This window comes from Protopterus annectens, chromosome 5.part0, assembly GCF_019279795.1.
Source record: "Protopterus annectens isolate FY-2018-M chromosome 5.part0, PAN1.0, whole genome shotgun sequence".
Lineage (NCBI taxonomy): Eukaryota > Metazoa > Chordata > Ceratodontiformes > Protopteridae > Protopterus > Protopterus annectens.
The window spans coordinates 464,305,732-464,325,934 of record NC_056735.1 but is presented as its reverse complement, the minus strand read 5'-3'; the positions used below and the strand labels follow the sequence as shown (position 1 = coordinate 464,325,934).

General features: G+C 36.8%; 1 protein-coding gene across 9 annotated transcripts in view; it reads left to right on the top strand.

Annotated features, from left to right (window-relative positions):
• DMD (dystrophin) overlaps nucleotides 1-20,203 on the top strand; it is a 9,298,038-nt gene that overhangs the window by 3,446,652 nt on the left and 5,831,183 nt on the right. For all 9 annotated transcript variants that reach the window (XM_044072398.1, XM_044072396.1, XM_044072400.1 and 6 more), the window contains one exon: nucleotides 18,960-19,133. In XM_044072398.1, coding sequence (XP_043928333.1) covers nucleotides 18,960-19,133 — 174 coding nt within the window. The remainder of the gene's footprint in view (nucleotides 1-18,959; nucleotides 19,134-20,203) is intronic.

Below are 20,203 nucleotides of genomic sequence, written 5' to 3'. Positions count from 1 at the left end.
TTTAGATGTCCATCTGCTTAAAGGAGATGATGGGATGTTGAGAACATCTATTTATAGGAAGTCATGTAGGAAGAATACCCTGCTGCATCAGACTAGTATGCATCTAGGGTATGTCTTTAAGAATATTGCTAAAAACCAGGCTTTTAGAACATCACGACTACATACAAGAAATGAAGATTTTACACAGGCATGTCTAGATTTGAAAAGTGATCTGGTAGATCGTGGCTATTCTAAGAAGGATTTAGATAAAGTAGGTTTAGAGGTGTTAGAGGCTAGAAATGGGGAGGCACAACCATTTTATTCTTGACATTGAGGGAGCGGCTATTAGAACATATTGGCTACATTAGACACAAAGACATTACTAGTGCTTTACATAAACATGTACAGGCTAATGATGGCCATTCTTTTAGGTTTATAGTTCTACAGTGTGTCTGTGCTTGTTCGAGAGGGGGTGATTTGAACAATAGAGTAGAGAAGTTTGAAACTAGATGGATAACTCAGTTACAAGTACATAGAGAACCAGGGTTAAATGGACATGTGCCTTTAAAACCCATCCTTAGAGATCGTAAATTACTTCATTGATTAATTGATTGTAGTATTTAAAATGAACATTTGCTGTTGTAAGCTGTTTGATGAAGTGCCTATTGTAGGGCATGAAAGTGCTAACCTTTTTATGTTTTTAATTTTGTTTTATTAAAGTGTTTTTAATTGGAGCCGTGCATGGTCTTGGACTGATTTTTTGCTGTATCTTGGATTATGTCTGAACAGGACCTTTACTGCCTTAGACATCTCGGTTTTTACTTTGTTTTTGGGTGTTGCTGGCAGACATGGCTGATGCTATTGAACTGGATTATACACCTATTACCTTATACAAAAGCAATGCAACTGTGATGGCAAATTTAAGAGAATCCCTTGTTTTCCTCAAGACTGGGTAATGCTGATTTTCAAGAAGATATATTTGTACCCGATGCTGAACTTTTTACTTGTATGCTTAAGGACATAGAAAATAAGTTGCACAATTTGAATCGCTACCAGTGGCAACAAATACACTTAGAAGCTTGTCTTCATTTTAAGATAGTCCCTAGAGGGCTACAAGTCTTAAGCATGCTGACCTATGGTGCTACCTTCCCTGAGCTTCTACATAAGTGGCAAGAGCTAAATATAGAATTGAGTTTTAATTATATGCGGTTGCTAATCAATTTTTTCAAACCGTTTGAAGATGAGCTAAGTACAGAGATAGAGAGCCTCCTTAAAGAATTCAATTCTAAAGGTGCCACTGATGCTTACTGGCTTCACCTTGATGAAATTTTTACAAATATCTCTGTGTATGAAAATAAATTAAGAACAAAAGCAGGAAGCTGAACAGAGACTTTAATGATTTCAATAGAGGCCATATTTTTATGTGGCCGAGGAATGTGAACAGTAGTAATGATGCAGATGTTCATAATGGAAATGGAGAGGCAGCTGTTGCACAAAATGAGACTTTAATGAATATTCAATAGGAGGAGGTTAGACAAGCTCCATTGGTATCTGTTGCTCATAACTCCTTGACGGGGGAGTGCTCTGCCATGATTGTGTCATCTAGTGAGGGATCTGCTTCTTTGAATAATGAAAGTGAATGGCTTGGGGCAAAACAGAAGACTGTGATTCCATCTACAACTTTTAGAAACCCCTTTTCCAGCACTTCCTGTTCCTATGAAGGACAGCAATACATGGAGCGACAAAAGAAAGAGAAAATTGTCAGTCGACACAACTATGAGCAAGAAGTTGAACTGGAAGCAAGTAAGAATGACCTAGTATTCAATTTATCTTCATATCCAATTTTTCTTCATATCCACTTACAGAAGGTTTATCATTCATACCTGCCAGCAAGACTGATGTGGTAGAGACTATGCTACAGTTAAGACTTTTTGCACACAATATTATGTTGAAGACTGTTTTTTCCTCTTATAATGATACAATGACTAAGTATAAGAAGCCTAGTGTTTTTTGTCCACAGATGAACAAGACTGTGGAGCTGTTCTTGAATAAATGTGAACGGGTCTTAATAGAGAATGAGAAAAAGCATGATAGAAATGTTTTTGTGAATTTGACTCATGGAGAAAATGTTGCTTTGAATTCTTTAAAGAATAATATAGACATCCAGATTCGACCAGCAGATAAGGGTGGGGGGATTGTTATCTTTGATAAGGTCGTTTATGATAGCAAAATGTTGCACATGCTTTCTGATAAAAGTGTTTATATTGAGTTACAGTCAACATTTGTGGATATATTTATGCAGCATGTGTGTGATGAGTTATATGATTTACTAATGAATAGGTTGATAGATAAAGACATTTATGATTATTTTATGGTTGATTTTCCCCTCACTCCTGTTATACATGGTTTACCTAAAATCTACAAGGATGACATGGATCCTCCTTTTCGACCCATTGTTTAGGGCAGTGGGTGGCTAACGTAGCCTATGTTTATGTTTTTGGAACATAAACTTAGGGCTGTAGTAAATGATGTTAGTACTGTGCTTAGAGATACAAAACATTTTTTAGTAGATTTACATGAGTTTAATTCTGTGCATGATTAGACTAATTATGTTTTTGTTACAATGGATGTAAATACACTATTTACTGTTATTCACAACTTAGAAGGGGTAGAGGCTGTTAGATTATTTTTGCACAAACATAGCACGTACTCTCCTGATATGATTTTTTGATTTGTGCTTTTTTAGACCTTATTTTGGAAAACGATGTTTTCATGTATGGAGAAAGGACCTACCTCCAAAAGGTTGGCGTGGCTATGGGCACTTCGTGTGCCAATAGCTATGCCAACCTGGTTTTGGCTAGTTGGGAGGAAGATTTTGTGTTGGGCCCTCATCCTTTTTCTAAGCATTTAAGATGTTTTATGAGGTTTGTGGATGACATCTTCCTTTTGTGAGGTGGTAGTCTTTCTGAATTAGAATTATTTGTTACTTACTTAGAATCTACTACAGAATACCTTAGGTTTACTAAGAATGTAAGTAAAGTTTGTATTGATTTATTTAGATGTCCATCTGAGGTGATGGGATTTTGTGAACATCTGTTTATAGGAAGTCATGTAGGAATAATACCCTGCTGCATCGGTCTAGTATGCATCCAGGGTATGTCTTTAAGAATATTGCTAAAAAACAGGCTTTTAGAACATCACGGCTACATACAAAAAATGAAGATTTTACACAGGCATGTCTAGATTTGAAAAGTGATCTGGTAGATCGTGGCTATTCTAAGAAGGATTTTTTATGTTAGTAAATATTCCCCTTTTTCTTCCTCTCTTAAAGAAATAGTAGATTTTTTGTGGCCTTTTGTTCACCAAAATGTTGAAATTGGTCACCTTTTTCCTAGTAAGGTTTGTTTCTCATTTGGGAGATATGCAAACTTGAAAGAAAAATTAAAATTTAAATCTGAGATTAGACTTAATAGGGAGAATATTGTTTCAGGGGCAAAGGGTATGTCTAAATGTGGAAAATGTAAAATTTGTAAAAATGTTAGGGATTTAACAGGAAATTATATTAATGGTATTAAATACCAAGCTTTGGATACCTTTAACTGCAGATCTTGTGGAGTGGTTTATATTATAGGTTGTGGATGTAATCCCCCTAAGTTTTATATAGGACAAACAAAACGCCAATTAAAGCTAAGAATCATGGAACATATGGGTGATATCAGGAATAGGAGAATGGATAGTCCTGTTTCTGAACATTTTCATTTGTTTCATAATGGTGAGCTGGACTCATTCTTCTTTTGTGCTCTTGCTAGACCTGATGGTTACACTCATGGGAATTTTGTATATAAATTACTAAAATTGGAAAGTATGTTTATCCTTAATTTTGGCACTTTAAAACCAAAAGGTTTGAATCTTGAAAATAACTTAACTATTTAACTATTTAAGAAAACAATTATAAAAACAATGTTTATTTATAGTTAGTGATATATTTAAGTTGTTTCATAAAGCATTTTAGTAAATGTGTGTATAGGATGCTCTGGTTTATAGCTTTTTTTCCTTGTTAAAATGTGTTTTTTTCCTTGATAAAATGTTTTTCTTCTATTTCATTTTCATTTTTATGTGATGGTAATTAAATTAGTAGAATTAAATAATTAAATAATTATTCAATTATTTGAAGATATAAAATGATGCAGTTTGTAGTGAAGGAGTATTCCTTTGAAGGCTGTGTGAGCCGAGGTACTAGAATAAATTTCCTACTGTGCATCTGCTTGTGTTGGTCCTGCTTTTTATGGTGGTTCGTAAGAAGGATTTAGATAAGGTAGGTTTAGAGGTGTTAGAGGCTAAAAATGGGGAGGCACAACTGTTTTATTCTTCAAATAGGGACGCTATAGCCCCAGTGTGTCTATGCTTGTTCGAGAGGGGGTGATTTGAACAATAGAGTAGAGAAGGTTGAAACTAGATGGATAACTCAGTTACAAGCACATAGAGAACCAGGGTTAAATGGACATGTTCCTTTAAAACCCATCCTTAGAGATTGTAAATTACTTCATTGATTAATTTATTGTAGTATTTAAAATGAACATTTGCTGTTGTAAGTTGTTTGATGAGGTGCCTATTGTAGGGCAAGAAAGCGTTAACCTTTTTATGTTTTTAATTTTGTTTTATTAAAGTGTTTTTAATTGGAGCTATGCTTGGTCCTCGACTGATTTTTTGCTGTATTTCTTTTCATAATCTCATTCACATTTTTACTTAGCTTACTTACTAACCATATTTGTTTCTCTCTTTCCTTCTTAAATATATTTTTTATGGATATACTTTAAATAATTGAATTACCACTTCTTCAAATCACAGAAGCTGGAGACCACATTGCCAAAAACGTAATTCATCGAACTCCCGGAACATTGTATTTTGCCACCGAGAAACTAACCACTTGGCCAGCAATAATCAAAATACAAACAAAAGCAAATTAAATCCAACAAAGTGGGGGGCTACGACCCCCCCCCAACTAAATATACCAACTCCAAGATCGCACTACAGTTGAGAAAAGGACAAAGTTCACCATGGTGGCTAAGTGGTTAGTTTCCTGGTGGCAAAATATGATGTTTCCAGAGTTCACTAAATTAAGTTTTCGGCAATGTGGTCTCGATCTTCTGCAATTCCATGAAGTGGTAATTCATTTATTTCAAGATCCATTTTTCTATACTTTTCTATTACTTCAAGTATTTGTTTTTGTGTATATACCTTTTTTCCTTCAATGTCTTTCAGTTCTCTTATTACTTTCTCATTTTCGTTCACCATTTTGTTCAAATATGGAGCTACTACTTTTTTTCCCTTGTAAAAAGTATATCTGCTTGTATAACATTTTCTTAATTTTCTCTTGATTATTTTCATAAATTTCTTTCTCCTTTTCATTCAAGTCTCTATTATTTCTTAGTATTTCTCTGAATACTGTTTGACTTAACATCTTATATTTTTGCTTTTCTTTTTTCTTTTCCTCATTTGAAATTCTAAAAAACACTTTCTATATTTCCCTTTGAAACTTACCCACCAATCGGCCCATTTCTTATAGAACATTCTCATTTGTATATGGTCTTTCCATAATAGGTCAAATTATTTTCTATTTTTATCATTTATTTCCATTCAATTCAATCTTTTACTTCCTTTACCTATCTTTATGTATCCTTCTTTTTCTTTTATTTCTATTCATATGGCCAAATGAAGAGAAAAAAATGTCTCTTTGTACCTTTTTTTATGACTCTCACGGTATCAGATAATATAAAGTAATCAAGTTCTGCTTTAATTTCACTTATTTTATGTCCAGTGTATATTATCCCATAGATATAGTGTTCTACTTCTTATAATTTCATATATCATTTTAACATAATTCCCTTCTTGTTTTCCTTTTCCATAAATTGCAATTAAAGTCTCCCACCAGCATTATCTCCATGTTCACCCCAACATAATTATTTTTTTAAAACATTTTTTCTCTTAATTTTTTATTGCATTTGCATATATAGCCATGATTCTATATACATTTTTGCTATGTCTTATATATAATATTGTTACTCTTCCTAACTCTACTATCATATAATCTAAGATTTTAATTATGTCATTAAATAATACAACAATCCCTAAACATGTATATCTTCCCATGTTCCATACTATATTCTCACACCATAATTTTCCATTTGTATTCTTTCATCTTCTGCTAAAATTCTTGTATCTTCTAGAATTATTACATGCATATGCTGTAGCATACACCATACCAGTACTTCTTCTTCTTCTTTCGGCTTTTCCCAGTTAGGGGACACCACAGCAGATCACATGTCCGCTCATGATTGGCAGTGGAGTTTTACGGTGTTGAGTTGCCAGCTCGGTGCCCAACCTTCCACTGAAGGCACACACACGTACACACTCACACCTAGGGCCAATTTAGAGTGTCCAATCCACCTACAGCATGTCTTTGGGATGTGGGAGAAAACCGGAGCACTTGGAGGAAACCCACATGACCACATAGAGGACATGCAGACTCCGCACAGAAGGCACCCCAGCCAAGGATCCGGAGAACCTCTTGCTGTGAGGCAGCAACACACAATACCAGTACTCCTGTCTTTTAATATTCTTTATACTGTTAACATTTATTGATAATACCCTCAAGTTCTTTTGAATTCATTTTTTTATCTTAACCCTTATTCTTCTTTTATTTTCTTTTAAAACCATGTTTTCAAATTTTCTTTTCCAATTGTTACCATTCTCCATGTCAATTTTTTTTACCTCTTACTATCCTCCAACTGTTATCTTCCTCTTCACTTGCTTCCAATACTGGTTGGTCTCCTTCAGTTTTTTCTTTTCTTTCATATCTTCCTCTTGTATGATTACCTGTTCATCCTCTGTGTTATTCTTTATACTATATAAATGTTCTTTAATTTGTTGTTCTAATTCAACATGGAATTGTTCATCACATTAATTTAAATCATGCCCCATTTTCCCACATTTTTCATGTATAAGTTTACATTTCTTTGCTTTGTGTCCCACTTCCCCACAAACAAAAATTTATTTTGTCACAATTGCTTATTAAATAATCATTTTTCCACATAAAGTAGTTTTTTGTCTACTGTATCTTGCATAGCCGGTATTACCTTCAACTATTATTATGCTTGGAATATGCATAATGTTATTTTCCATTTTTAATATTATTCTACAATTCCATCCCCCATGAATAAACTTCTTTCATTATAAACGTTTGTAACACTCAGTACTTCCTTACAAACAGTTTTTAAATATTCTTTTATTGCTTCCATGTCTACTTCAATCCAAAACTCTATATGAATTCTCATTTTTGTTTCTTTATAAACCGTTTGCACTACAAAAGTATTCCATGGACTGTCTTCCTTCTTTTCCTCAAATTTTCCAAGAAAACCTTCATATAGTGTCCATTTTCAAATATTATGACACAGTAAGTCTCTCTATTTATATGAATGAATGATCTTACCTCATAAGGTAATTTTCCTAAGGGCCTAGTATCTGTGTCGCATACCTTTTACCTTTCTAGTTCTTTTTCTTTTTTTGCACTAAGCCACACAGTGAACATTTTCTTCAGAATTTTTCTTCCGCTTTCTCCCTCTCTTACTTTATTGTTTCCTTGTTTCACCATTGAAGCTTAAGATTTCTTCTCTTCCATACTTTCTCTCCCCTCTGCTTCCTGAATTTTGTCCATAATATAAGCCCATGATGCCACTACTTCACTCTCCAGTTCACTCTGCAACGACCATTTATTTTAAATAATCATCGTGCAACCCTCCCGATTGAAGGGTTGTAACTACACATTTTTTTTTTGAATCAGAAAACTGATCTTTTTAGAAAATATAGTCTGAATCCTGTGAAAGTCCATTAACCTTCATATCTGCATTCTCCATCATTCCGATCATCTCCTTCACAAGTAACCCCTCCAATCTCTCGACCCCATTCTTGCAACTTGAACAGTGGCTCTCCAACTCTGTTTTGTTGTCCAAACCTTAATTTTCAATTCCTGCTGCTAATACTGCCTCCATCTTGCTTCCAGTTTCTCCTGGCAACCTTCACAACTGGAAGTGCCACAAACAATGTCTCTGTACTCACTGAAAGGAGTAGTTGAAGTTCCCATATGTTTGGGACAAAGATCCTCTAGTAGTACAAAAAACACTTCAGGTCTACCCTACAAAGAGGCCACTAACCTAGTGGAACTAACCTGGTATCAATATTTCGATCAAGAAATATTGGTGGTGCAGTGGTACAGCGGTTAATGCTGTCACCTCACAGCAAGAGGTTCTCTGGTTCAATTCTCGGCTGGGGTGCCTTCTGTGTAGAGTTTACATGTTCTCCGGAATTAGCTTGCCACTTGAAGGGATGTGCATGGGATGATAGTTGATCCTAGGCAGCCCCTATGGTGCTATAAGTGCCCACTCCCGCAACCAAGATGAAGGCTTAGAGGTTGTTCTTTATAGGAGGGAGGAAAAAAAGTTCTCATTTCAGGATGCTGGTGAGATCATCAAACTGTCAATTTACAACATGGAAGATGGCATCTCTAGATGGCTCTCAGTCAAGGGAATTTGAAGAGACATCCCTCACCACTAAGGATTGAATGGGACAGATCTGACAGAGTGTGGCTTAATAGTCAGTAAGCAGAGGCATTTAGAAAAAAAAAAGATCTGGCTTAGACAAACTGGCTTTACAGATGTCAAAAATAACAGCTGTGTTCTTATTATAGCAATTTTGTATGACTAAACCTCCTTGGTGGGTAGTATAGATTAATCACTTCTACCATTCCAAACTGAGAATCATTTTTCAAAAGTTCCTGTGTTCAAATACATCCGTTCACAGTGCATGCTGTGCTGTAACACAGTGATTGCTTATGCACCGTTGTCTTCCATGCCCACCATTTCACCTCCTGGTAACTACTGAATACCATCCAAAAAAAATCAATAAATAATATAACAGAATATAACTGCCATTGTTATATGGAACTTTAACAGCCAGTGCTGCCTCTAGGAGCCACAAAACTACAGAGATTCGGTAGGAGGGTATCATTGACACTATTATGGGATGTAATTCACATATCAGCTGATGCCATTTTTTTTCTCCTTGGTTAGCCAAGTAAGCTCACTAGAAACAAATGCCCTTTTCAGGGGCATCCTGGGAGGACTGTTTGTTTAAGTGACTGACTTAGAGTAACAAAACAGGCATATGGAGGCAGAAGGATTCCAACCCTATACCCTAGAATACAGAGAGCAGCTCAATATCAGCCGAGCACTTTAATCCTCTGGTCTAACTGCTAGAATGTCTCTCTTATAGCTAATATCAATGAATGAATCCCAGCCATATGTCTGTGGGATGGAAGAAGCCAGACAGCTATAATAAAATTGTTTCAGAAGGCTGAGCCCTTAAATGCAGTCTCAGCTAAACAGGACAGACTCTCAGAGTCACGATAGTAACAGCTGTGAAGGGGAGGACTTAAAACCAATTACTAATGCATTTGTTTCTACTGTAAGACATTTTAAAGCAAGATAGAAAAGGTTAGTGAGTGAATCCAGGTCATCATGATAAAACAAAATGGAGTTGTCAGTCCATTTGGAAGTGTTTATATGTCAACTGCTAGCTCTTCCTTTCCATGGACCAAGGAAATGGGTCACCCAACCATCTACCAAAACTACTGCAACTACTTTAAGTGCAACTAGAGTGTCTCATTGTAATGAAAGAAACGTTCCCTCCCCACAAGGAATTGAGGACAAAAATGGGCTGGCTTATGGACAAAAACAGCATCATTTTTAAAGGAGAAGTAGAACTGCAGGGAGTAGCACAAACTTCAGAAAAGCATCAGAGATGATCCCCACACTTGTGACCGTGAAACCTGAGGACTCTTCTTGCAAAGGTGGAGCTGTAGAAAGGTAGTTTAGGCCAATGATTAATTTTAAAAATGATGAATCCATTGGCCCCAAAATAGACAAATAAGCCTGTCAAATATTAAGCTGGGTTCTCTAAAGGGAAAAGGTTATTCATCAGAATAAGACATGGAATCAGCACCCCAAAAGTAACAGCTCAACAAGTCAGTGCTAGGCCTTGTTAAGTCTGCCAAAGAAGCTTTGTAGAAAAACAGTGACCTAAGCTTACAGATTTATAAAACATCAAGGGCATGCTGCATTTTGACACTGTATGAAAACTGAAAATTTCATTTAATTGAAGGCCTAAGGGGAGGGCTTCCTAAAAGCTTCAGGATCCTTATGTCCCAGGCTAGAAAGCTTGTAGGATCAGCAAAAATAAATCCTGGGTCTACCACTAGATAGAGATAGTTGCCATCTAATAGTAATGCTGACGAACATTCTTGGTCAAGAACAGTGAAGTTTACTGTTGGACTGTAGGATTGGCAGACCATATCCGTGCCCTGTGTGGTCAAATAGATAAACCAAGAAAATGGTTTGCTCCTCTTGCCTGATGCCATGGAGAATCACATAAATAAAAAAATGTATAAGAACACACTGATACAGAAGAGGAAGTGTATAACTACTTTATTCTTCTTTTTTTAAACTGATGGACAAAGTGGGAGAAGAGGAAGACTGTGATCCCCTGATGGTAGAGGCACTGATCCCTGCAGTGCCTTGCCTCTAGAAATCTAATCCATGCATGCATTCAAAAAAGGGACTTGTGGTGCATTTCAGGGTGACCATCAACATGTCTGCATCTAAAGGAATGGGAGCTTGTAAGGGAATGAAGGTTGACTCAATAGTCAGGCACCAGATGATGTATATGTCTTTCAGGGGTTATCCCCTTGCAAATACCCCTTATTTTTAATGCATAAGGATAAAGGACCAGGTACTGAAATGAACAGGTTCCAGTATTCTGCCTTAGCTCAAGCTGGTCAACAGCAGATCAGGTCAGTGGAGGTGCCACAGACTTCTAACCAATAGGGAGCCTAAGTAAGCTAACTTGTGACCAATCATATGTCAAAAAAGATAGAAAAGACCATGGAAACCTATTTTAGTCTGAAATGTCTTGCCTGTCTGACACCACAAACTCCTCATAGCCCATTACAATCATACATTTCAACTGTACAGATTTTTGCAGAATGTCCAGATTTTTACCTTGTATTTTTGGTCTGTTTTTCACAAAATTGTGGTTTTCTAGGAAATCATTGGCAAATCATTGAAGACTGAACTCAGAAAATAATGATAGACATTTGAGTTTCAGACATTACACCCTTCAGAAAATTCATGATAATGCAAAACCTGTCATTCTATCAACTTTCTAAGTTTGTAAGAGCAACTGTCCCTATTTATGGGCCTTTGTCCCCCCATTATTTATGTCATTTTCCAGATTTCTTGCTCTAAGAGGTTAAGAGGTATGATTACAATGCACACATCCTCAACTATTTTTTGTACCATAAAATGTGATTTCCCAGAGGATTTACCTCAACAGAATCTATATCCATATTTAGACTACCAGACCAAGTCCTGTTAGAAAAGTAAAGGGATAGCAGCAACTGATAAGTGTGGGCCAATACTGCTGCACTAAAAATGCAAAAACATGAGGAGGAGTCTGATTACACATCAGTAGAGAACATGGTGGTGCTATGGGACAAGTCTCCAGAAAGATGGTACTACATAATGAACCCCTTAGTGGAATACTACCGAATAAACCCCTCCAAAAAATACTACATGATGAACCCCTCCATGGAAATCCTAGCCAGTACTACCTTAAACAGGACACCCCACAAAAAGACACTCAGAGGTTGTGCTCCCACTAAGATGTTGGTGATTGCTAACACCAGCTTGGGAGAGAGCATCTGAGAGCAACTGCCTATCAGGAGTAAGGGCAAAGCTGAACAAACCAATGGGAGATGTTGGTGATTGCTAACACCAGCTTGGGAGAGAGCATCGGAGAGCAACTGCCTATCAGGAGTAAGGGCAAAGCTGAACAAACCAATGGAAGATGTTGGTGATTGCCAACACCATCTTGGGAGAGAGCATCAGAGAGCAACTGCCTATCAGGAGTAAGGGCAAAGCTGAACAAACCAATGGGAGATGTTGGTGATTGCTAACACCAGCTTGGGAGAGTGCATCAGAGAGCAACTGCCTATCAGGAGTAAGGGCAAAGCTGAACAAACCAGTGGGAACTACTATGAGGATACAAGATGTTGTTTTGCTTAAATGTCTGAAGGACTACCAACACCCAGTTAGGGAGATAAGAGATTCCAAGTATACTGTCAGGATAAAAGGTATATTAAGTGCAGTAATTTGAGAGAATCAATCATCATATTTTGGTGAAAAGCATGAGAGGAATGTGCTAGCCTCAAACCTCTGCTTAAATATGAGACAACCTTTTTTTTCATGTGAACCATAGATTCGATAAATTGGATGAAGTGGAGCCACTAACTAACAATACGAGAAGAAGAGGATCAGAAGATCAGTGTGGTAAACTGATGATGGACACACTTCAAATCTACCCCATGGACAAGCCCAGAACAGAGGCTGATTTACATTCAGGAGGACAGTGAAAACAAACTCTATTATTTCAAAGCAGTTACAGAGGAAGGTTTTACCAAATGATGAGCATTCTTGCTTTCATTGGCAATATCGTGCTTTCCATTTCTTCTTGGAGTATTAATGGATCCAAATAGTGGGAAGCGGCAATTTCACCAGCAGAGGGACCCTCTGCCTCCTAAGGTAACCATTAACCAATACCTAAGAAGCCTTGCTGAAGAAAACTCCATTCAGGAAGAAGGTTTAGAATACACCAAGCATTTCTTGAAAGGGAAATGATCCCGACCCAGTCATTCTGCAAATGTCAGATCTTGCAGTCCTAGCATAGCATTTACACAGTTTAAATAAGAAAAGGCTACATGGAATCTCTCCTGATCATCTTGGCAAGGGTCTGTAAGAGGTTGCTCATAAACTCAGATACAGTTTCTCAAGATTTCTCAATACTATTTTAATGAGGAACAGCTAGAATTTGGACGTATGAGCATCTTAGCTGAGGGCCCTAAACTCCAATAAGGCAGAAAAATATACTGTACTTATAATGCTTGTAAATATCTATAAACTCCTTATTAAGTACCTCATGAGAAACAGATTGCAGTCCGTGGGATCACAGACTGGCCACAGTAAGCACACCAGAGACAACATTAAGGTAAGTAAACAATAAGTAACTCCAGTCATCCTTAATGAGTACTGGCCTTCAAAGGGGTCCCGTTATCAGACAGAGCATATGTAAAGAGTTCCAAGGCAGCGTTTTTATACATGGGCTACAAGATGAAATAAGCAGTAGTTCAAGTGGTCCGTACCATGTGGGGACTCAGGAGAAAGGATGTGAATACAGCAAAATAACAAAGCTCAGCATGACATTTTAGAAGTTAACAAAAACAACAAGTCTTAGTTCTCTGTGTGATGATTTAAAGTCAAATTGTACAAGAAAACTAGGATACAGCCACAGCAACAGTAGCTGGCATGAGCCAAGGCATCATTTGCATGTACCTTTGACCTCCTTTTTTTCACACATAGAAGGGGACGATATCTATGAGGAACTGTAGGGAAGTAGCACAGACTAGACAGGCTGGATATACAGGCGGTATAACAATGGACACAGAGGAACTCACTGGACACCAGTGAGATATTTAGAGATGTCATAACACAGAAAACATGCTTTTATTTAAAAAAATGTATAAATATAGATTAAACAGTGAATGATCCTACTGCAAGTGCACTGTATGCATATAGAGTCATAATGCTTGGTTATCATTATTTTTGCATAGAAGGACAAGAAAGAGGAGTAGTCCATTATATAAAACACATGCCTTCTTTATGACATTTTTTTGTGGGGGGGTGGAGTTATGGCAAGCTTCCCTTTATTCTGCCTGTCTGCTTCCCTGTAATTCCACTTCAGCTAGAGATCATACATGATCCTGCATCAGTTGTATGTGTGTCTTTCCCCACATTACAAGTTTTTGATGGTCTACTGATGTTAAGGTTAATCAGATCACAAACATTGACACTGCACACTTGTATCCATTTTGCACCATTTGCATTGTAGCTGTGGTATTTTACCTGCAGTGTTCGGAAATCTGATATTTTATTACTGAATCAGGGGAACTTGTTGAAGGGCAAAGCATACTAGACTTCATGAGTCATAAGCAGTCCTCAAACCAGAAATCGTCTGAGGGAAACCTGGGGAAAAGATGAAGTGATTGTGCTTGAGCCACTTAAAGATGATGCATCGCATTCATCCAGCGGTGAAGAGGAGCTAATCACAGACACAATTCTGCATTGTCTAACAAGCCCAAATTATCCATCATGTATAAACTTTTGGTAATGACAACTAGATCTTGCTGGAGAGAGTGTGACTGTTAGATGAGGCTTCTGAGGATGGAAAGAATACACTAATCCTAACAGTGACATCACACAATTCCATAAAAGTGAAGTCTAACACACACAACTCAGGCTCACAGCAAGAATTTAACAAGCATCTGATATCTCACACCCAGGATATGGAGCCTAGTAGAATCTCGCTGATAGACCCAACTCATAGGGATTAAGCAGACTTGCTGGGTCTTCAGGAAGTTGCACAAGGAAAACCTTTAACCTGAAGTATTCCTAATCAATGGGTGTTTTATGCAAAAGGTCACAGTCTGAGATTAGGCTTGATGACACACATTACTCATATCACCCAGACCCACATACACCAAAAGCATATCTGGCCCCTGTGTCCTAGTCCACAGTGAGAAGAAAGCAGGAAATCATTAACATCTTATGCTTCCAAATGAATTATGTCAGTACTTATCCTGTAGGTAGCATGTAATGGATTTAATGGATTTGTGTTGACATGCTAACAATCCCCAGGATGAGAGACAGTATTGTTTGTATATCAGTATCACTGGAAAACATTTTCAGCAGTACACAAAGAAAGTTTTTCTCTGTTACTGAGGGGTAAGACCTCTGCACCACCAATGTAAGGGCAAAACTCCCATCTTAAGTATGCTGTCTCCTTGGTCACACAACTACTGGGAAAAGATCAAACCCAATAACCACAGAGAGTGGTTTTCAGTGATACTGATTCAAACTACCAGTTCTTGAGTCACACATCTATCAGTCCAGTAACCATAGCATGCTAAAATCTGGCATGGTGGGGAGACGCATTGAAATGTATTACACATACCTGTCCCCCTGCACACTGCTTGGGTTAGTAGGACAAGTGTTTTTTATAAATATATATATATATAAAATGAGATGAATATCTGCTTATGTCTTATAAGACTCATTGCCTGTTTAGTAAATGCAAAGCATGAAAACTAATTTCTGACTTTTGTCACCAGCATATCATCTTTAAACAATAATGATAATAATAAAAATAATAATAACAATAATAATAATAACAACAAAGAAAGCAGTCACCACTGGAGGCCCCATTATTATCTGCTGGGACTTCTCCTGCTTGGCATCTACTTTTCTGAAGTAAAAGTAAATAGCAACGGGTTCTGGCTAATTAAGTTTGCAGATGACTGCAAGGTTGGAGCAGTCATTGAATAGTGAAATAACTTAGTCATCCTGCAGGAAGTTGTGTCCCAAATAAATAAGTGTTTTCTAATCATGGAATGAAACTAAATGCCAAAAAATGCAGTATTGTATCTTTTGCAAAGTCATCTTCCACAGAGAACTACCACATTGACAATATTTCAGTAAGAACTGTCCCATTTGTTCAGGATTTGGGAATGTATGTGGACAGTGACCTAACATTTGACCAGCATGTGTACTTTGTTGTAAGAAAGTCCTTCTATATTGCAGAGCTTATAAACAAAGGGACTGTGTCTTGATCTAAGAACGTCATTGCCCCTCTTTATTCAGCCCTCATTAGGCCAGTCATTGAACACAATGCCCTCTTTGGCATGTATCTGTCCAGACACATGCAGCAACTGGAATTCCCAGAGAGATACCTTACAAAAAGGATACAAGGCATAAATGACATGTCCTACATGAACCAAATTAAAGCCCTGTCCCTAAACTCAGTATCCTATAAGCTGCTAAGTGGTAACCTGTGTCTGGCACACAAACCTTCTTTGAACCAATACTGATGGATTTACTGAGCATCAGCAAGTTAAATGGATCAGAATTACTTGATCTAGGGATGTAAACCTTCTCTGGCATATCAACAGAATAGTTCGTAGGATACCACTGCTCGGGAACAGACTTCCAATCCACATCAAAGTCCATCCATATATCAACAGAATAGTTTGGAGGATACCACTGCTCAGGAACAGACTTCCCATCCACATCAAAGTCCATCCATATATCAACAGAATAGTTTGGAGGATAGCACTGCTATGGAACATACTTCCCATCCACATCAAAGTCCATCCATATATCAACAGAATAGTTCAGTGGATACCACTGCTATGGGAACAGATTTCCCATCCACATCAAAGTCCATCCATATATCAACAGAATAGTTTGGAGGATAGCACTACTATGAAACAGACTTCCCATCCACATCAAAGTCCATCTATATATCAACAGAATAATTCAGAGGATGCCACTGCTTGGGAACAGACTTCCCATCCACATCAAAGTCCATCCATATATCAACAGAATAGCTTGGAGGATAACACTGCTCTGGAACAGACTTCCCATCCACATCAAAGTCCATCCATATATCAAGAGAATAATTTGGAGGATACCACTTTTCGGGAACAGACTTCCCATCCACATCAAAGTCCATCCATATGCAAGTGTAACTTGGATCTGGGGATGGGAAACAAAAGATTTACCAAGAACTGCGCCCTGTATTACTAATTGAAGAGGCAGCTCTTAAATGCTTTATCCCATTCATGGGTTCCCTCAAATTATCTATAGTATGATCCCAGTTATTCTCATTAGGGTTAAAATATAATTATCAACCATAGGATGGATAAGGCAAATCTCTAACCAAATAGGATAGGTTAATTAGAGCACAAAAATGGAAACTGGCTAGCCTTTAAATGGTCGTCAAGGGCAGTTAGCCTATTATTTACCTATGAACCTATAATAATGAGCTTTAACTGTATCTTTTTTTTTCTTCATTTTGTGGAATCATTTTATAGATGAAAATGCTGTTGCATAACATGTTGAGTCAAGTTTTGCACAGAAAGTATATGACACAATTCCATCTTTCTCTGTGTGGTCATCAAGGTAGAGAGATGGCAGAGGGTGCTTAGTGTTTTATTTTGAAAACTAAATTGTAAATTAAGCCGGAACTCAACGTATGAGCAGAGGAGATCTTATTTATTTGCTGATTTATTGCTAGTTTACTATTTTTTTTTTCATTTTTCTTTTCCATCCATGTATTAGTTATTTTAAAATATAATCATTCAGATGAATTTTGGCTTTGCTGCTGTATTTTATTCAGGAATGAAAAGAAGTCTCAAAGGAGATATTTTTGTGAAGAGTGATGCTCAGTAGAGTGAGGAGACTGCTTCTGCTGCAGATTATAAAATTGACATTTTATCTTAAAGAAAACTTGTATAGATTAATTTCTGATGGTGATGCTGATATACTGTTTCAGCTATGATATAGTATCGGTATGTATAGGGGAAGGTAGCATGCAGAGAATAATGTAGTCTTTTTAAACATTATCTGATGAAATGTATATTTCTGTTTCACTGACTATAATGTAGCCAACTGATGTACCTAAAAGAGAATAGCATACGAACACTGGAAGTACAATGATTGCTTGCATGTGACAGAGATTAAAAAGAAAAGCATCAGATCTGCAAATTTCATCACCCATTATAAAGTGACCAGATCAGGTAATTATTTTCTATATTGACTGCAAACTGAAGCTAAAATACTGGTCTGCCTGACAAATCAAGCTCTTACATGACATATAGTTTTAGTCAGGGCTATACTGCACTAATGAAAAGCTACAGCTATGCCTATATCACAGACTAATGCACACCTTCCAGTCATGCTAGGAAACACTAAAAGAGACGGACGAAATCATGACTGGGGTCAACACTCTACCCTTCTTTGGCTAGCTCTGTGGCATCTAGGCCCACTCTTGAACTCAGATCAGTAATGCTTTGTGTAGGAACCCTACTGCACTACTATCAGGCTGGCACTTATTCCTCATTTTAATTCTCCTGTACTGCAGTAAAGCTGGCTATTAAGGCATATGGAACAACTATACTTAGGGTCAAGCTTTTCTATTGTTACAGATTTGAATAATGATTAATGGCATTTAACTCGTTACTCACTTGCCTTCTGAATGTCACAAAAGAAACAATTCAGAAGAACGAAGAAAGAAAATGTATTTCACAATGAGAAAAGAGAACATCCTTTTACAGTTTTCTAGAAAAGTGCTTCACAGTCGCACTTCTGACTTCCAGCCTACTTTTGTACATTCATGCATACTTACGTGTTCTTTCCAGCTGATGTATTTGTTACTGTCTATCCAACCTTTTCATGTATTAATTTCTGAAAAATTATTGTCTTTAAGGAATGCTTAAGAGCTATTTCAGAAGATATGCATGTGTGGTATTTAATGCGGAACATTAAGGCTGTGGGTCTTAATATTGGTTTCATGTAGTATAACCTGCAATTTTCTCAGCCACTTTTTATCTCTTATATGACAGTATCTAAGTCATTTAATCCAGCACTGTTCTTGGATTGCCCTTGAAATCAGAGTTTTGTTTCCACTGGTAATAGTTGGATAATGATAAAAAAGTATACTGTAATATAAATTCTCAACATTTAATGTGTGATAATGGGGGTTGTTGAATGCATTATTTTTCTTTTACTAAAATTTTATTTCAAAATATATTCAAACATCCCTGACAAGCAAGAGTCATTTAATGTCTACTATTGGTATTTAGTCCTGATAAGGAAATGAACTGAAACAGCATCAAATCTGTATTTATCTATTTCATCTTAATCAAATTATTCTCAATACAAAAACACTGTATTGAAAAGTATATCATTTTGTTTCAGAAAAAGTTGCAGGATGTTTCTACAAAGTTTCGGCTGTTCCAAAAGCCAGCAAACTTTGAGCAACGTATGTCGGAATGTAAGAAGGTTATGAATGATGTAAAGGCACAGATGCCTTCACTGGAAAAGAGAAGTGTAGAGCAGGAAGTCGTGCAGTCACAGCTGGACCATTGCATGGTAGGTATAATCGAGGGTCCAAATGATCATATAATAGGTGTGCTCTACTAACTGGAAGCAGCTACAGAAGGGGTCAGTTAAGCATAGTATGATGCAGCTACTTTGCTTATTGAATACACTGAAGACTAAGCATTTTGTTCATAGTTAACTGATCAATGTGAAATATGTCCTATTTAAATGCTGTTCAATCAAAAAAAATGGGTTGGCATTTTTGTGCCTCATAATGAATGTTTTCCCATTTTGTGATATGTTCTCTCAAAAAAAAAGTTTTTTTTTTTTTTTGTTAGTTTACATTTGTTAGCATTAGAGTACCAACAGTAATCATGAAATATTACTCATACTGTTGAAGATTACTGCCCATGAGTGATGATCACCATTTAGTTGTATTATTTAGGCTATCACTACATGGCAATTTAGCAGTGTCTTTTTTTTTTCTACAATTAAGCTATATAAACTATGCCTGTGCAATTTTGCTCTCAGAAGATAATTTTTTTTCCGTGTTTATTTAAAGAAACAGCTCATTACCTGACATAAGCTAATCTTAGAATATCTTTTTTATTTATTTATTTTTTTATAGATTACTCTTGTAGTCAAATGCAATATGCTGGTGTAGTAGTATGTTCTTTTGATTTGTAAAACATTATTTAGAATACCATATGTGGAATTTATCTTATGAATAAAAAAATAGATGTGGCATTCCCAATGCAGGAAACTTTCTTAGCTAGCTGTTCTCTAAAATAGATAAGATCACTGATGTCACAACCAAAAAGCCCATGGGGATATACAATTACACTGCAGTTTGCTTCAAGGTTAAGTGCATATATGTGTGTGTGTGTGTGTGTGTGTGTGTGTGTGTGTGTGTGTGTGTGTGTGTGTGTGTGTGTTTTCAGTATGGGGTTCTAAAATGGCAGTGGAATTATTTGAATCTGCATAAATACTAAGAATTGCTTGACTCTATAAACATGAATATTTCAAGACTGCAGAAATAAGTCAGATTATGCTTATGAAGACACAGGAATAGATGGCAGGAAAAAACTGTGGACCTTTGTCAAAGTTTTGCATCAGCAGGT